We start from the raw sequence: 17314 nt of genomic DNA on the forward strand, positions 1-17314 counted from the left end.
GCTGTAAAAAGGGGCATAATATGTCCCCTTTAAAAGTAATCAAATAGTTTGTACAAACCCTGAACGTAAAAACATTTAAATGCAACTTTTAAATTAACTTAAATTAAATTAAATTAAATTAAATTAAATTGCAAATTAAAACACTAGTTTACTTTTTAGCCAATTAAGAATAATAATACACGGATCATACACATTTTTACTACTAAAATTCCATGACTTTTCCGAGACTTTCAAGTACATTTTCATAACATAATGTTTCATGTAATGTCTACATATTCATGGTATAAAATAAGAAAAACAATGACGTTCAAAATTGTTATAGCATATCGTAGAACACGCAACAATCTATTTTGTTTACATTTGTTTTTATATCAATGTAAAATTGATTCTGATAATGCTTACACAGCACTAACAATGTGAGGATAAAACCTATATTCAAGTTAGGGCTGCACAATATATCGTTACAGCATCGATATCGCAATGTGTGCGTCTGCAATAATTACATCGCAGGTTATGCAATGTTTGGATTACAGTTTAATATAGAATTTAATCATAATGGAGTAAAAGTTTATCATCTGCATGTTTTTTTTTTTTAAGAGATAGTTTGCCCAAAAATGACTCACAATTTCATTACACTCTTTTAAGAGTTTTCTTTTTTTTTTTTTTTTTAATGAACACAAAAATAATATAATTTAATAACTCCTAGAAGGGGTCAGGAAACTTTTTTCAGCAAAGAGCCATTTAAATTTATTTTTATCAAATGCATTTTTCAAAGACCTAAATAGGGTGTGTGTATATACAGTAACAAACTCTTTATTTATTTATAAACAAAGACATTATGTCCATGCACAACTCAAAAATAAACAAATATGACGCATCATAACGTATAAAGAAAGGACAACAAATTTATTTATTTTTTTGCCATCGCCACTCATAAATGTTTGAATTTACGTGCGAAAGGTTACAATAGAAATGTAAAAAACCATAGAAATGTACCATAGAAATATAACTTGCCCCGTATTGTCGCGATTCAAGTTAAACCACAGCACTACATATGCGCATTAGTTGAATTGTCCTTTTATTGCAAATCGAGTTCTTATTCATTTTGCTGAAGACAATACAATATAAAGGGAATTGTAATTTTATTTTCAATAGGAAATTGATTTCTAGTAACAGTTCTATTTTAAAAAAATCTGAAATGTTTTTGAAGAAAGACAGCTGGAGAGCCACATATTTTTGGTTATAGAGCCACATTTGGCTCCCGAGCCTTAGGTTCCCTACCCCTGCCCTATAGTATTGAAACAAGTGAAGTGTGAGTAATAATTGAGTACATTTTAACCTTTGAGTAAACTGTCCCTTTAGGGCCTGTGACTGTGTGAACATTTCAATATTTCAAATTTTAAAACATCCAGCCATAAGAATTTTTTGTAACTTTAATAAAGATATATACAATGAAGACTATGCAGGGATTGTTCAATAGCCGTACCTGAATACTGAATACTTAAAAACTAGAATTCACTTTTGTCTTTACCATATTTTATTTACCTATGCTTGTAATTTATTAGTTATATGTTCTTTGAGATTCACTCCTCTCCAAAATCCCCCTCAATCAATCCAAAGAAACCTGTTAAATCATCTGCTGAAATTGGATTCACATCGCAATATACAGTTGAAGTCAGGATTTTTGGCCACCTTTTAATTGTTTTTTCTCTCTTTTAAATATTTCCCAAATGATTTTGAACAGAGCAAGGAAATTTTCACAGTATGTCTGATAATATTTTTTCTTCTGCAAAAAGTCTTAATTGTTTTATTTCGGCTAGAATAAAACCAGTTTTTAACTTTTTAAAACCCATTTTTGGGACAAAATTATTAGCCCATTTAAGCTATTTTTTTTTTCCATAATCTTCAAAACAACCCTTCGTTATACAAGAACTTGCCTAATTACCCTAACCTGCCTTGTCCACCTTATTAACCTAGTAAAGCCTTTAAATGTCACTTTAAGCTGTATAGAAGTATCTTGAAAAATATCAAGTAAAATATTATTTACTGTCATCATGACAAAGAGAAAATAAATCAGTTAATACAAATAAGTTTTTAAAACTATTATGCTTAGAAATGTGCTGAAACAATCTTCCCTCCATTAAACAGAAATTGGGGAAAAATAAATAGGGGTGCTAATAATTCAGGGGGGCTAATAATTCTGACTTTAACTGTATCACAGAAATACAAAATATCGGTTTGTCAGATTTTTGTAATATTGCGCGGGCCTATTTCAAGTATACAGATTTTTGTTAAACTAATTTACATGAATTTTCCAAAACTTTGTGGGTTTTTCTGTTTTTCCAAAACTTTTCCAGGCCTGGAAAATGCCATGTTTGCCATGACCGTATGAACCCTGATAATAAATTCTGTAAAAGCACATTTACAGGTCTTTCACATTCGTAGGTCAGTTTTGCACTATTTTACATTCATTTTTTTTTTTATCCCAGTTTTTCAGTTTTTCAGTGACTCTGACTAGTTTTTAGTTTATTGTGATTTTTCACAATTTCATGTCAGTTAAAGAAATAGTATCAGTCTTAAAGAAATATTACCAAGAGATGTATCATTCTTAGTTTCAGTTTTTGTTCACCGAAATCAATTGGCACCGTCTAAAGATTCACTATCGAGAACATTCTGACTGTCTGCATCACTGTGTGGTTTGTCACCTGTACTAATTCACAGCAACACACACCAATGCATAGTGAAACTAGCTGAGAAGATAACTGGGGTCTCTCTCACATCCATACAAGCATTTCACTGCTCTTTTCACCCACAAATTCCTCTGCATTATGAGTGACCCCACCACCCACCCGTCACCAGTCTTCTGCCACCAGTGGCTGAGTCAGGACCACCAAGTTAAAGAATAACTTCATGCTCCATGATGACAGGAAGCTGAACTGTCTTCCTGGCAATGCCCCCCTTCCCCACCAACTTCCCCCTTGTTCGCACTAACCACACACAATGCACACACGTGTCATAATTTTTACAGACTCTTGTTTTTGTGTGTGTGTGTGTGTGTGTGTAATGATATAAGAATGGTGTTGTTTTGGAAAGCTTCTACTTTTTCAACCAAGATTCAGTTTTAGGCTGCGTGTTTATGGGAGAATGTAATTCTGAGAGTTTTTACCTGTGAGAGTTTTTTTATTTTATTTTTTTTTAGTCAGATGCCCTTACACGTTGTTGTGGTGGTAGTGATGGTGGTTGCGTGGTACTGTCCCACCCCTCCTCCACTGATTTGACGGCTATCTCAAAAGTGACCCTGAGGGGCGATATAGCTGTAACGGATCCCGGTTGATGCGGATTAATATATTTTTTCTACTGGTAGATTAATCCTAAATTTGTAACGATCACAAAGTGATCGCCTCTCGTGTCATTTAAACCACATCTATGAATCGTTTAGGCTTTTCTGTAACATAAAATGATGACGGAAGAAGATGTGGTGGGTTATTCGGGATGTGATGGGTTTCATTAAAGGTGATTCCTGTCACTACTTGTTTAGCCTGCATCAATGCTTTCAGTGTGAGCTGCATGATTAATCATCCACAACCACGCAACATAAATTATAAATGAATGTGATTTGTATCTTTATTAATTCTTCAAATCAAATTCAAATCTGTGTTGAAAAACGCAAAAATCAAGAAAGAAATTGAATCTTTAGTTTAAAAACAGTCAAATAACACAGAAGTACTGAAAGCACAGTTTATAGTTTAGATAAAACCACTGATGTTTATGGTAAAGATTAAAAATTACCGTCAAATACATTTAACAACACTCAAAAATAAAAGTTGTAGGCAGCAATTACATGCCACATGCCGCCTCATTCATTTCACTTTTTGTGTGTGTTGTGTACAAGCGTACCATGCTCAGGCACACTTCTTCCATCCAGGCAAGGGCCGGACAAGTGAACCGTGCCTAAGCCCGATTCAGAGAACTCACACTTCTCAAACGATCTGGGAAACAGGCCTGGGGACGGTTTGGATAGCATGGTGTGAGTACGCCCTAAGTTTTACTTCCTGTCCGAATACACTACTTTTTAATATCTTAATATGTAATAGCAATCAAAATCGCAATAGTATTAAGGTTTCTGTCTTGTAAAAAAATAACTTGTCCATCATCATATCAAGACAGGAACATAAATGATGTAGATATGTGAATGAATAATGAATGAAATCCGCTTGTTAAGTGGGACGTCGCGTGAAGCGGCTTCCGGGTCCAAGCGCTATATCAAACTAATAATAATAAACATTTACAACACAATCAATAGTGTCTGTGATGCAGCAAGTCCAGAGACTGTGGTGTACATCATGTTTTTTTTTTTATGAAATTCACTTTAATTTGTGAAATGACTAAAAAGTGGTCATGAATAAATATTCTCTCAATTTAAATGAGTAGCGGCTTGGAACTGGAAACAGTATTTTATGTGTTACAACTTAACAAGCAGATAGATTAATAAAGCAGTAGCACTTGTTAGAGGCTGTTCACACAGGACGCATTTCAGAACTCATTTTTCTTTTCTAATGCGCTACTTCTCTATTGTTCTATTTCAGTGAAAACACACTCTTGACAGACGTGTCTGACTTGCACTTGCCTCTTTTGAAGCGCCATGCACATGAGCACCACATTTTAAGATGCTGTGTCAAAACAACGACAACTTTTACATTTACATGTGCCACTCATGACTGTCAGATTCAAAGCAGTGGACCAATCAGAACTCTTCTGTGCTTCTGTGTACAGAACTTTTTTTTTTTTCACTTTTTCATTTTGAAACATTGCTTCCCACATTTTTAGAAGACACAATCAGTGTGAATGAGCCCTAAGAAAGGAAATTAATATTTAGTGTGAATGATTTACCGAGAATGATCATTAATCATTTGTGTCTACATGATTGAGTACAGTGGTTCCCAAAGTGAGGAGTGAGGACCCCCTGGGGGAACGTAAGACAATCCGGAAAGGGAGGGGGGGGGGTCACTTTGTGATTTTCAAAAACAACTATATATGTTATTAAACTATTAGAATTACCATATTTTTCCATATCCTACAGAAGATAAATAAAGTATTTAATAGTTACATAAAATAACAACATGCAAATGAAAAGCCATCAATCATTCAGTTTTTTTCAATTGTATTGCAACCCCTGGGGTTATTACACTAGATTAATAACACAGCAATAGTGCTGGTTGCAGCAGATTGATTTTACAGCACAACTTTGACACCTTTACAGCACTTACTTACATATAAAAAATAAAGGCAACAACTGAACATTGAGGACAGTTTCCAAGTAGTGGTCTTCAAAATTAAACCAAGAATAGTCTTGTGCTGTAAACATTGTGTTCACCCCATCATTAAGTGAGGTTAATATTAAATCAAACAAATGAATAACGACTATAAATATATTTTTAATATATATATAGTTGTTCGACTTGTTGCACTTTCCTTGTGTTGTTAATAAGCTCATTGATATAGTTCCTATTAGTGTGTGTGCACTGTTGTGTGCAGTGTCTGTATGTTTATAACCACCTACGAGGATAGTCGGGGTCGGGAGTCACTGGAATTGTTATTTTGGGAGTCGCAAGCTAAAAAGTTTGCACAATATACTTAAAATAAGAGGAAATTTCAATGTGCATGCTCTATTAAAGCAAGGAAACAAATTACTAAATCGCTCCCATGATGTTTTTTTTTTTTTTTTTTGCATGTCATGTTTGGGGCCCTGGTTGTAAACTTAAGCAAAAGTCTACAAACCGCTATGCGTGCCAGAGAAGCGATTGCTGAGTTCCATTTATCCTTCCTTCGGTCCAAGATGATGATGAAGCCGATACTAGCAGCATCCATGCTGAAGATGAACAACACAAACAGACATTACATGCTGAAAAACATTTTTTTAAATACCTCTAAACCATACAGCAATAAAAGAGGATTCACCTAGGTATGCTGGTCAGGTAAGTGACAACATTAATAAAATCCTCATCTGAAACCTCATTAAAACCTGAGAACTCTGGGAAGGTGATGATGGGAGAACCCTCTTGTCCTCTTCCTCCTGCACAAACAAACAAATAAATCAAGTTTAGTGCATCCTTATTTAATACTTAATACACCAAAGGTTAAACACAACCCTCTTTAAACATTTGACAGTTTTTTTTCACACTTAGAAACTACAAGCATGTGAAGATGTAGCAGAACCCAGGAAATTGCATAAAACCACAAAAAAAAAAAAAAATTCTGAGTAGGGTATAAGTCTCAAGTACAACTTCTTACATGCATGTTGAATTAGTTTATGGAACGTGCTTCTGACAAATTGTTCTTAAACATTCCTTAACACTCTTGTATTGTTATTTTGTTTATTGTTTAATTTGTTATATTTACGTTTGAGTTGCATTTGATTTTGGATAATGACAATCACGATTTCTTTGAACCACAAGGGGGCGGCAGAGGAAGACATAATAGTCACTGAGTTCCATGAAATACTGTTTAAAATGTTTTGGATTTAAAATAAATAAATAAATAAATAAATAAATAAATAAATAAATAAATATTATACCGATACAATTTAATGTGGAAGTGAATTTAAAAAGTTTTATCTCAATTTATTTTTACAAACATGGGCTTAAGAAATAAAAAAAAATTGAAACCCATGACAAATCAATTAAACAAAGCAGTACTGGAAAAACTGAATACATTAATTTTGGAACATAATTAAGGATAATTTGAGAAATACAATGAAAGCTAATTGTCCCTAAAAATAGCAAATAATAATAATAATAATAATAATAATAATAATTTGGCAGAAATGGTATCCCTTTAACGCTTCTTTTTTATATATTTTAATTATTATTGTTTCATAAAAACACACTTCCATAATTATTTGTTTATTCGTTTTCTTTTCGACTTAGTCCCTTTATTAATCCGGGGTTGCCACAGCGGAATGAACCGTCAACTTATCCAGCACGTTTTTATGCAGCGGATACCCTTCCAGCTGCAACCCATCCCAGGGAAACATCCACAAACACTCATTCACACACTCATACACTACGGACAATTTAGCCTACCCAATTCACCTGTACCGCACAGCACTACCTACTGCGCCACTGCGTCGCCACTTCCATAATTTAAAATAGATAGATTTTTGTCATATTATTATTATTATTAATATTATTATTAAAACTCATTTGTTTACAGGTTCATTTAAAAAAATGCTAAATTGTTCAGAAAGAAAAGACCACCAACATGTATATATGTATTAATGCATAATTATATTGTTTCCATCCCAGATCTGCATTATATTTCAAACAATTTAGATTTTTTTCATGAAATAAAAATCAAAGAGCCCCTATTCCAGCATCACACAGCCTAACAACTACAAATATTGACATATCTTTAAAATGATCTGCCTTAACAGGGATTTTTCTCTTCATTGTGTTCATTCCTGAGAAAAACAAAATCACAGAAAGATGTGTTTGTGTGCAGTAATGAGGGAAATCCATTTAGAGGTCACATGTTCATCTATTTTTATCCTTTAGATGTCACATCTACTCGCAAGGGTGACGTAAAGATAATTATTTTAATAAAATACAACTAAAGAGGAAGTGTATTTCCCTTTTCACTAATGTTTCAATATTCAAAACAAAAAAATCCCCAACCCATCTGATGCCCTATTTTCAGTACAGCTTGGTCTTCGCTGAAACACCTAAGTTGAGGTCAGTTCACACCAATAAAATCATCAATAGAAAATCCTTTAAAACCTCTTTAAAAAAAAGCAAAAAATATAAATAAAAAAGATTTACCGTAGATTGACCAATCTTGAATCAATATTGGAGTTACTTTTTCAAGCTGGAGGAAGGATGACACTGTGGCTGAAGGATTTCTTTTAGACATGTGTGTGTTGTGTTATAAAACAACTGTAGTCAAGTAAAGCTGATGTAGATTGTGTTGTATAATGAATGTGTTATACGCACTGAAGTTTTGTTTAGCCACTGAAATCTTCCGGAGAAAGATTGATGTGACTATTTTCAATTTCATAAGTTATCTTTTACAGCATGGATAATGTAGATTTTTATTTAGTTTAACAACAACAAGTAAATAGCGCTTTTCCGCCTAGCCTGCTTTACGTGGTGAAACTACCACGAAGGTGGTTTTATATTCAAATTGGTTCATTTTTGAACAATGACAACCTGTGACGCACTCCCTATATTGTTTATAATGCTACTCTGAATATTCGCTCTGAAATAGCATGGAAGTATGGCTTATTGCTAAGTGTAATTCCTGCATGCTGTTGGATCTGTCATGTCACAGTGTGCGCGTTCGTGATTTCAGGAGGTGTGGCTTTGGACAGCAGGGAGGGACTATGTTTTAAAGATAATATGCTAACCGGTTAGCATTTTGGCAGATCACCTACTGCACCTTTAAATGAGAAAATAGTGTGGGGGTGGTTGGGATTTTTCAACTGGAAACTGGTTGGCCACCATCCTCTATAATAAACTTTATAATAATAAACTTTAATTGCAGCTACCAGAGTTCTTACCTGGTCTAGAAAATATGACTATATCATTCCAATTTTACACTCGTTGCCAGTTAAGTTTTGTATGGATTATAAAATATTGTTTCTTACCAACAAAGCTTTAGATCAGGGATGCCCAAACCCGGCCCAGGAGGGCCAGTGTCCTGCATATTTTAGTTCCATCCCCAATTAAATACATCTAAATTAGCTAATCAACCTCTTCTAGGTATATCAGAAACCTATTAAACCGGGGAGGTGTGTTGAAAGAAGTTGGAACAAAACTATGCAGGACACCGGCCCTCCAGGATCGAGTTTGAACATCCCTGCTTTAAATAATCTAGCTCCTGTTTATCTAACCAACCTTCTGTTTTGCAACAATCCAACCCTCTCTTTAAGATCTCAAAACTCAGAATCGCAAAGTCTACTAAAAAAGGTCGAGCATTCTCATTTATGGCTTCTAAACTCCTTCCTGATAATGTCCGAGGCTCAGGCACACTTTTTTTATTCACTTTCGTCAATTGGTGAAGTTTGTTCCTCACCACTGGCTTGCTTGGCTGGGACTTGTGGAGGTGCACATGGATTGATTTGCTCTTTTGTGTTTGGACTGTGCTTGCAAATGAAACCACACTGAACTGAACTAAACTGAACTTCAATGCTGAAAACTAGACTGACACAGTTTCAGTTTACTAGAATGTTTACGTTAAGCTGCTTTGACACAATCTACATTGTAAAAGTGTAATAAAAATAAAAATTAATTGAATTGATTGGATGTAGTAAAGTAGAAACAGACACCTCCTCCTCACCATTTCTGTTATCATAGCGCATAGTCAAAACTGACAGTTAAAGGGTTGTGGTTAAGTTAGCTTCACCCAATACCTCAGACAGATGTAAAAAATTAACTGAAAACAAACAGGAAGTGCTTTTTTTTTAGATTTCAACTTTAGATTACAAGGCCAAGCAATTGTTTTTTTACACAAATGAATTGTTTACAACAAAACAAGCTAACAAAATCAATACAGTTAGATTTAATGTCATGTGTACGTTAAAGCAGAATGCGAAAGAGCTCCAATTCTGAAGTATCAAAGACGTACCTAATAAAACAGCCGTTGTAGCCCATATAAAATATACATACAGGAATAGTGCATAATGATACCGTGAAAATCGCATGTACTGTAGAATTAATAATATGAATATAATCCTGGTGTGATCATCTGGCTGTCTTTCATTTATGCATCATTTGATCAATTCCATGCACATGTCAACCTTGCCGTGAAGAAAATAATGTTTTCACCAAAATAGCGAAACCTTTTCTAGGTTTTTTGTGTAGGCTTGTATTTTACAATACTGTAAAAGTACGCATAAAATATCTCTGTCAATGTTTTCAATATAAACTTTCATAACAAAGTTTTTACTAATAAATGCAAAAATGTGAAGTAAAATAAAATCAATCATTTTTGTTCTATAGTGAGCCTTATAATAAATGTTATTTCTTTAAGGTTGTTCTGTGTAATTTAAATGTAAATTTATTTACTTACTAGCAGTGAAGGAGAAGCCCGACTAGAAAAGTTGATTCCATTCATTTCATCTCATGAATCAAATCAATCAAGTCAGTACACTGTGCATGTGATAAATGACACAAAATAATTGTTCAAAATTCGTAAAACTTCAGAATTTCGTAGGCAACCTCCAAGAATTGAACCTCCAGAATCCACCTTATCCTGATCCCCAATAACATTGAAGTTGGTAACAACTCTGTACTGATGGATGAATCTGCAAGTAAAACAGGTTTTAACACAAGCATCAACCAGGTGCTCTTGATTTACTTTAGTGTTTACAAGGTTTTTGGAATCATAGAAGGGTTTCTGCTTAAGGGTTTCTGCTTTCTGCGGTATTCACATGGCACACTCTAGTCTTATTTTTACAATCTTCTGTATTAATTACATAATCAAAATCAGAAGCTTGACAAGCCGTGATATACGGACAAGAAAATTTAGCCTGAAAAGATAAACCAACCACAGGCAGCAGAGCAGGAAATTAATCACCAGATTGAAATGAACACACTTCAGTATGTCGATCACTAATTTGTTTCATTCGATCTTGCGCTTTGCTCAAAGAGGATTTTGCTAGTTGACATGCTTCAAATATTCACTCGCATATGATAGAACATTTTCAGGTGGATCAGTTTGTTTTCAATGTGCAGACAAAACAAATAAAGGACCATGTACGTTGTGTTAAAAAACGATCATTAGGATTAAATCCAGTGCTTTCCTGAGATGCTTCACAAGCAGACACGATGAACCAAGGCAGTCTAGCTTCCTAATCCCTACCCATTTGTACACAGTATGACCTCAGCAGCACAGACTTCAATGTTTGATAAATTTACAGTTGTACTCCGTAAACTTGCATATTTTGTTATTTACATTCATAACGCATGCTTATTTTCCTCATTTAAAATATAAAAGATGTTTTCAGATTGATATTTTGTCTTATCCCATAACTCTTTGGTTAGTTGTTTTGTAAAATATAAACAGATCTTTCAACATAATGTTAACGTATACTTTCTCTGTGTATTTATGTTGTAAGTTTTTACTGCAAATGTCACATCCATAACGCTGGAATTGCTTGTTTCTAGTTGAGAGACATTTGAAACCTACTCTATCAGTGTGATTCACAGAGCCTAATGGACGACACCATGAGGAAAGCAGCACTTAAGACAAGAGGAGCCAGCTAAATAGGTAGCACAAAGGACTGTTTTTCACCATAGCATTATGTAAGTGGTGCAGTTTTGATGGCTGGTGCAGGCGTTCTGGCAGATGAGCAGACGGAGACGCAGGCCAGGCCCTTAGGAGAGCTGACTTGGGTGGGAAGGAATGGAAATGCTCTCCAAGGAGCTGCAAGTCTGTAGTTTCGATGTCCCTCCCACTTACATCAGTGCAGCCTGTAAGTTTTTCCACCCTTTTTTGAACAAACTGTGTCTACACTGAACATGGTAAACACTGGTGTTCATTAGTTAAAAAAATAGTTCACTCACAAATGAAAATTTACTCAATTGTTTACTCAATTGTTATAAATCTTTATGAGTGTATTTCTTCGCTTGAACACAAAATGAAGATATTTTAAAGAAAGATGAAAACCTTTAACTAATGGCTTCCATAGTAGGAAATCGAATACTATGGAAGTCAATAATTACAGTTTTTTTAGCAACATTAAAACATTGTCGTTTAATTTCAAGAGAAGAAATAAACTTAAACAGGTTTGGAACAAGTGAAGGATGAGTAAAAAATAGCAGAACTGTCTTTTTTAGGTGAACTGTCTCTTTATTATGTATCATTTTGTGTGTTGCGTAAAATTCTGTCGTTATTTACTTCCCCTAACTTGTGCCAAACCTTTATAAGTTTCTTTCTTCTGTTGAACACAAAAAGAAGATATTTCAAGGAAAGCTGGAAACCTGTAAGCTCTCACAATTACCAGCAATCAAGAATAACACATTTGTCGATTTAATGAACTACAACTCCAATCATGCACCTCAGACACACCAGTTTCTGATTCCCCCCGATTACACGATGGAAGGTCATGATGGACCAATCAAATAAACCATACAGCAGACACACACACACACACACACACACACACACACTCACACACACACGCACACACGCACGCACGCACTGACACACAGGGGCTGTTTCCTCCTGCTTTAACCATTACCTGCCAAGTTAATAAACAACATTTGGACCCTCACCCTGACCAGTTGTTACAAAACCATTGACATTTATAGCATTTGCTTTACCCACAATAGATTTTAATGGTTACAGGTTTCCAGCTTTCTTCAAAATATCTTCTTTTGTGTTTAACAGAAGAAAGAAACTCAAACTGATTTGTAACAAGTGAAGGAGGAGTAAATAGTGAGTAACTATCCCTTTAACACTCCATCAGGAGCACCTGTCAGCGTCACACACAGAAAAAAGGCTGATTAAAACTGATTTAAAGCAGGGTCAAAAACATTCACTAACAGATGTCGCCAGCTGTTTATGTCTCTGCTGGTTGCCTAATTGTTTCATCTGTTACATATTAAGAAGGACGCTGGCGTAGCCTAGTGGTTAAACACTTGAGATGGTAAACAAAATTGCTTTTGGTTCAAACCAGGTCAAAAATGAACACTCATGGGCCTGTTTGGTACTGTGTTGGGTAAATCAGTTGGTTATTTAATTAGGAACTTAAAAAAAAAAAATTATATATATATATATATATATATATATATATATATATATATATATATATATATATAAATATATATAAAATCTAATTATATAAGAGTGACAATCTGATCCTGCAAGACTTAGACATGATCATGTGCTGCATTGATAGCACTGTATCTCTGTTGCATCTAAAAAGGTATCAGCTTTCTCACAAATAATAATTGTTTGTTCTTTTTTAATCTTTTGTATTTTGGTTCTGCGTCAAAAAGGTTTGATTCAGTTTTTAGTTGATTTTAAAAAAAAAACAACTATTTTAACAATTATCTACCATTTGGAAATGCCATCTGATAAAATACATGGCCTTATAATCTACATTCGTTTACAGTATTTAAAAATTTTTAATCTACATTCGTTTCCATATTTAAAAAATGTATTATGTATTAATTACTATTCATTTCAATGCCATGTATTCTAATTTTAGTCTTGGAGTTTTAATTTAGTCTTTTGTTGTTTATTAATTGTAATGATGAAATTACGCTGCTCTGTCATTTTAAATAAAGAAGAAAAACAGGCCGTTTGGTTAGATTGTGAAAATTGTGTAAATGTCGCTTATTGGTCATTTGGCAGAGAGGTGAGTTTAATCAAAGACTATAGAATACACAAGACATGTCACTTATATAGTTTTGAATGGGACATAGTGTAACAGTCAATATGACGAATAAAGCCTCACCTACTAGTACAGGAGCCAATCATCGATTGCTATAGACTGATGTTTTTCCTGGGGAGAAGCTTGGACTAGGCGTGTGCTTTTATGACAGGTTTTATGGTCAGCAAACACACTGGAATCTCAGCCAATACTTGCGAATATATCCAAATAAAGCTTGAAATCTGTATTTTTAAACGAACCAACTACACTTGAAAACAAATGTTTGTAATCTGTATGAAACGAACACAAGATACAATGCATCCTATTAAATGCACATCACGTGACAGCAACTACTCAAATGCCCACAAACTTGTAAACAAAGTGTCATTGTCATTTCTGGAGAAAATTCGCCATCAAGACCAAGTTGTGAATTACTTAAAAAGACCAGCGTGATTTGATGTAGCATTATCCAGAGGATGATAATGTGTATATGTGCCATAAATGAGGTTGGTGTCGTGATCTTGTTCCTTTCGAATGGGCACACACATTAGCTCGGGCAACCTGAAAAAATGCAGATTTTGTTTGATTTGAACGTTTAGAAACTAAACTTATGAGACAGCAGTTGTTTCATTTTATTGGTGATTCCAAATATGTAATGTAGTCGTGAGCTTGGCAAACAGTTTTGGAGGATTCAATGTTTCCACATTCAGACAGAATGAGCACACAGCCAGAGAGTTGTTTAAAATATGTCCCCCTAGTAAAATGACATGTCCTAAAGGGACTCTGGTTTAATACAAACAACCAAAGAAATCCACAAGGAACATATAAAGTAGACTGGAAAATCACACATCAGCGAATGCTCCAACATACCAGACCAGACCAGATACTGAACACTAAGGGAACACAGGAGAAGTGTGTGATTTTGGATGCAGTAAAAGACTGGTGCTGTTTGACACTAATAAGGAAAGAAACAAAATCATAGACTACAGGAAATATTTACATGACTGTTAATATTCTTGCCATTAAAAAGTGTGACATGAAACAATATTCTCCCAAAAGTAAAAGTTCTGGTATCATTTATTCACTCTTTACTTCTTACAAACCTGTTTAAGTTTCTTTCTCCCATCGAACACAAAAACGAAGACATTTTAATATAAGCATTTTACCTACTATAGCTACTGTCTTCAAAATTTCTTCCTTATAGTTCAACAGAAGAATAAAGCTCTTAAAGGTTTATAATTACTTGACAGTGAATAAATAGAACATTCATTCATTCATTCATTCATTTTCTTGTCGGCTTAGTCCCTTTATTAATCCGCGGATGCCCTTCCAGCTGCAACCCATCTCTGGGAAACATCCACACACACATTCATACACTACGGACAATTTTAGCCAACCCAATTCACCTGTACCGCATGTCTTTGGACTGTGAGGGAAACCAGAGCACCCGGAGGAAACCCAGGCGAACGCAGGGAGAACATGCAAACTCCACACAGAACCGACCTTGAGTTCATAAACTACAAGCAGAGATTTACAAATGGTCACCAACAAACTCATTGATATTTCTCAGTTCATTATTGTATTGTATATTGCACCATGGGAAAACGGAACAGCAGAAACCGTTTTTTATTTTTTATTTTTTTCAGCTTTTAGACACTAATGAGCCTCTGAGAAAATGGACAGCTGAGACTGAACGGAACTGAACAACAGCTCAGACATGTTGTGATGTATGAGAATTAACATCAAATAATCACCAAAACACAAACCTAATCCACATGTCTTTCATCAAGAAAGCTAAAAGCTCAAAAGCATCAATACAGTAAGTTCTATTGAGAAGGAAAATACAATGCTTTTAACAGAACATAAGCCAACTAGGAGTGCAACAATAAAATGTAAAAAATAAATTATGATAACTAATATATACTGATATCTTGATATTAAAGATCCCTTATTATGTTTTTTTTTTATTTTTTTTATTACCTTTCATGCCGTGTGTATCATAACTCTAAGTGAATGAAAATATCCAGCTGAGGTTTACATCTGACAGTGCACAGTGTTTAAAAATATTGATTCCCAATTAAAAAAGTCAACTCAGAGTCAAATAAATGATTCGTCCTGTGTTTGAATTTTTTTGCCTGCTCCTATCAATGTCACCAAATATGATTATATATACCAGATCCGGTAAAAAGTGAACGTGCCCTTCCCTTCAGACACTAGCGGAGAGGGGGTAGGGGATGATCATGACACAAAGATTATGATCACTGAGAGATGGCCAGAGGAGTGAGCTCTAAGAAATAAAGGGTTGAAGTTAATTTTCACAAAACACCACAGTACAGCCAAACCAAACTTGTGCTGTGCTTGTTCTTGTCATTTTTCTGATGATTGATACAATAACCTACCCTGCAACGTGAGATTTGCTGGCCGTTTGCAACTAAAAGAAGGATAAGTGAAGACTATTAATGTATGGGACTTTGTCAAGCTTGGCCAGGGACAGACTTTATAGAATCACGACTTTTTGCCAGACCTAATAGTGTCACGCAAAGGGTTTGGAACAAATGAATCACTTAACAAATCATACTGGAGTTATTAGGATAATTAGGTAAAAATAAATGCATTTTATATGACAATAAAAGTGATTTTTGACCCTCCATGCATATCAGCCTGTTGTTGGAGACAACAAAACCAAAATAAGACCTTTTGTAATGCATGATAGAGGCTCATTAAACTTTATGAGCTTGATCACAAAAACTAAATTCAAATAAATATTTATGGACAATTGATTTTATTTTAAAACTTTACCTAAAGCAAACAAGGAAACTACAAGCATACATCTAGAACTTGAGGTCTCTGTTCATAAACTACAAGCAGAGATTTACAAATGGTCACCAACAAACTCATTGATATTTCTCAGTTCATTATTGTACTGTATATTGCACCATGGGAAAACGGAACAGCAGAAACCGTGTTTTTTTGTTTGTTTTTTTTTTCAGCTTTTAGACACTAATGAGCCTCTGAGAAAATGGACAGCTGAGACTGAACGGAACTGAACAACAGCACAGACATGTTGTGATTTATGAGAATTAACATCAAATAATCACCAAAACACAAACCTAATCCACATGTCTTTCATCAAGAAAGCTAAAAGCTCAAAAGCATCAATACAGTAAGTTCTATTGAGAAGGAAAATACAATGCTTTTAACAGAACATAAGCCAACTAGGAGTGCAACAATAAAATGTAAAAAATAAATTATGATAACTAATATATACTGATATCTTGATATTAAAGATCCCTTATTATGTTTTTTTTTTTTATTTATTACCTTTCATGCCGTGTGTATCATAACTCTAAGTGAATGAAAATATCCAGCTGAGGTTTACATCTGACAGTGCACAGTGTTTAAAAATATTGATTCCCAATTAAAAAAGTCAACTCAGAGTCAAATAAATGATTCGTCCTGTGTTTGAATTTTTTTGCCTGCTCCTATCAATGTCGCCAAATATGATTATATATACCAGATCCGGTAAAAAGTGAACGTGCCCTTCCCTTCAGACACTAGCGGAGAGGGGGTAGGGGATGATCATGACACAAAGATTATGATCACTGAGAGATGGCCAGAGGAGTGAGCTCTAAGAAATAAAGGGTTGAAGTTAATTTTCACAAAACACCACAGTACAGCCAAACCAAACTTGTGCTGTGCTTGTTCTTGTCATTTTTCTGATGATTGATACAATAACCTACCCTGCAACGTGAGATTTGCTGGCCGTTTGCAACTAAAAGAAGGATAAGTGAAGACTATTAATGTATGGGACTTTGTCAAGTTTGGCCAGGGATAGACTTTATAGAATCACGACTTTTTGCCAGACCTAATAGTGTCACGCAAAGGGTTTGGAACAAATGAATCACTTAACAAATCATACTGGAGTTATTAGGATAATTA

The 17314-nt window shown here is 34.6% G+C and overlaps 1 protein-coding gene across 32 annotated transcripts in view; it reads right to left on the bottom strand.

Moving 5' to 3' along the window:
• The window catches only part of mcf2l2 (MCF.2 cell line derived transforming sequence-like 2), a 194993-nt gene that overhangs the window by 132883 nt on the left and 44796 nt on the right, over positions 1–17314 (bottom strand). For all 32 annotated transcript variants that reach the window (XR_015502379.1, XM_087273338.1, XM_087273326.1 and 29 more), the window contains exons 3-4: positions 5959–6073; positions 5779–5869 (exon numbers count right to left, since the gene is read on the bottom strand). Coding sequence is in view for 31 of the 32 variants with exons in the window: in XM_087273338.1 (XP_087129464.1) it covers positions 5779–5869; positions 5959–6073 (206 nt within the window). In the remaining variant the exon portion in view is untranslated. The remainder of the gene's footprint in view (positions 1–5778; positions 5870–5958; positions 6074–17314) is intronic.

This window comes from Danio rerio, chromosome 11, assembly GCF_052040795.2.
Source record: "Danio rerio strain M-AB ecotype USA chromosome 11, GRCz13ab, whole genome shotgun sequence".
Classification (NCBI taxonomy): Eukaryota; Metazoa; Chordata; class Actinopteri; order Cypriniformes; family Danionidae; genus Danio; species Danio rerio.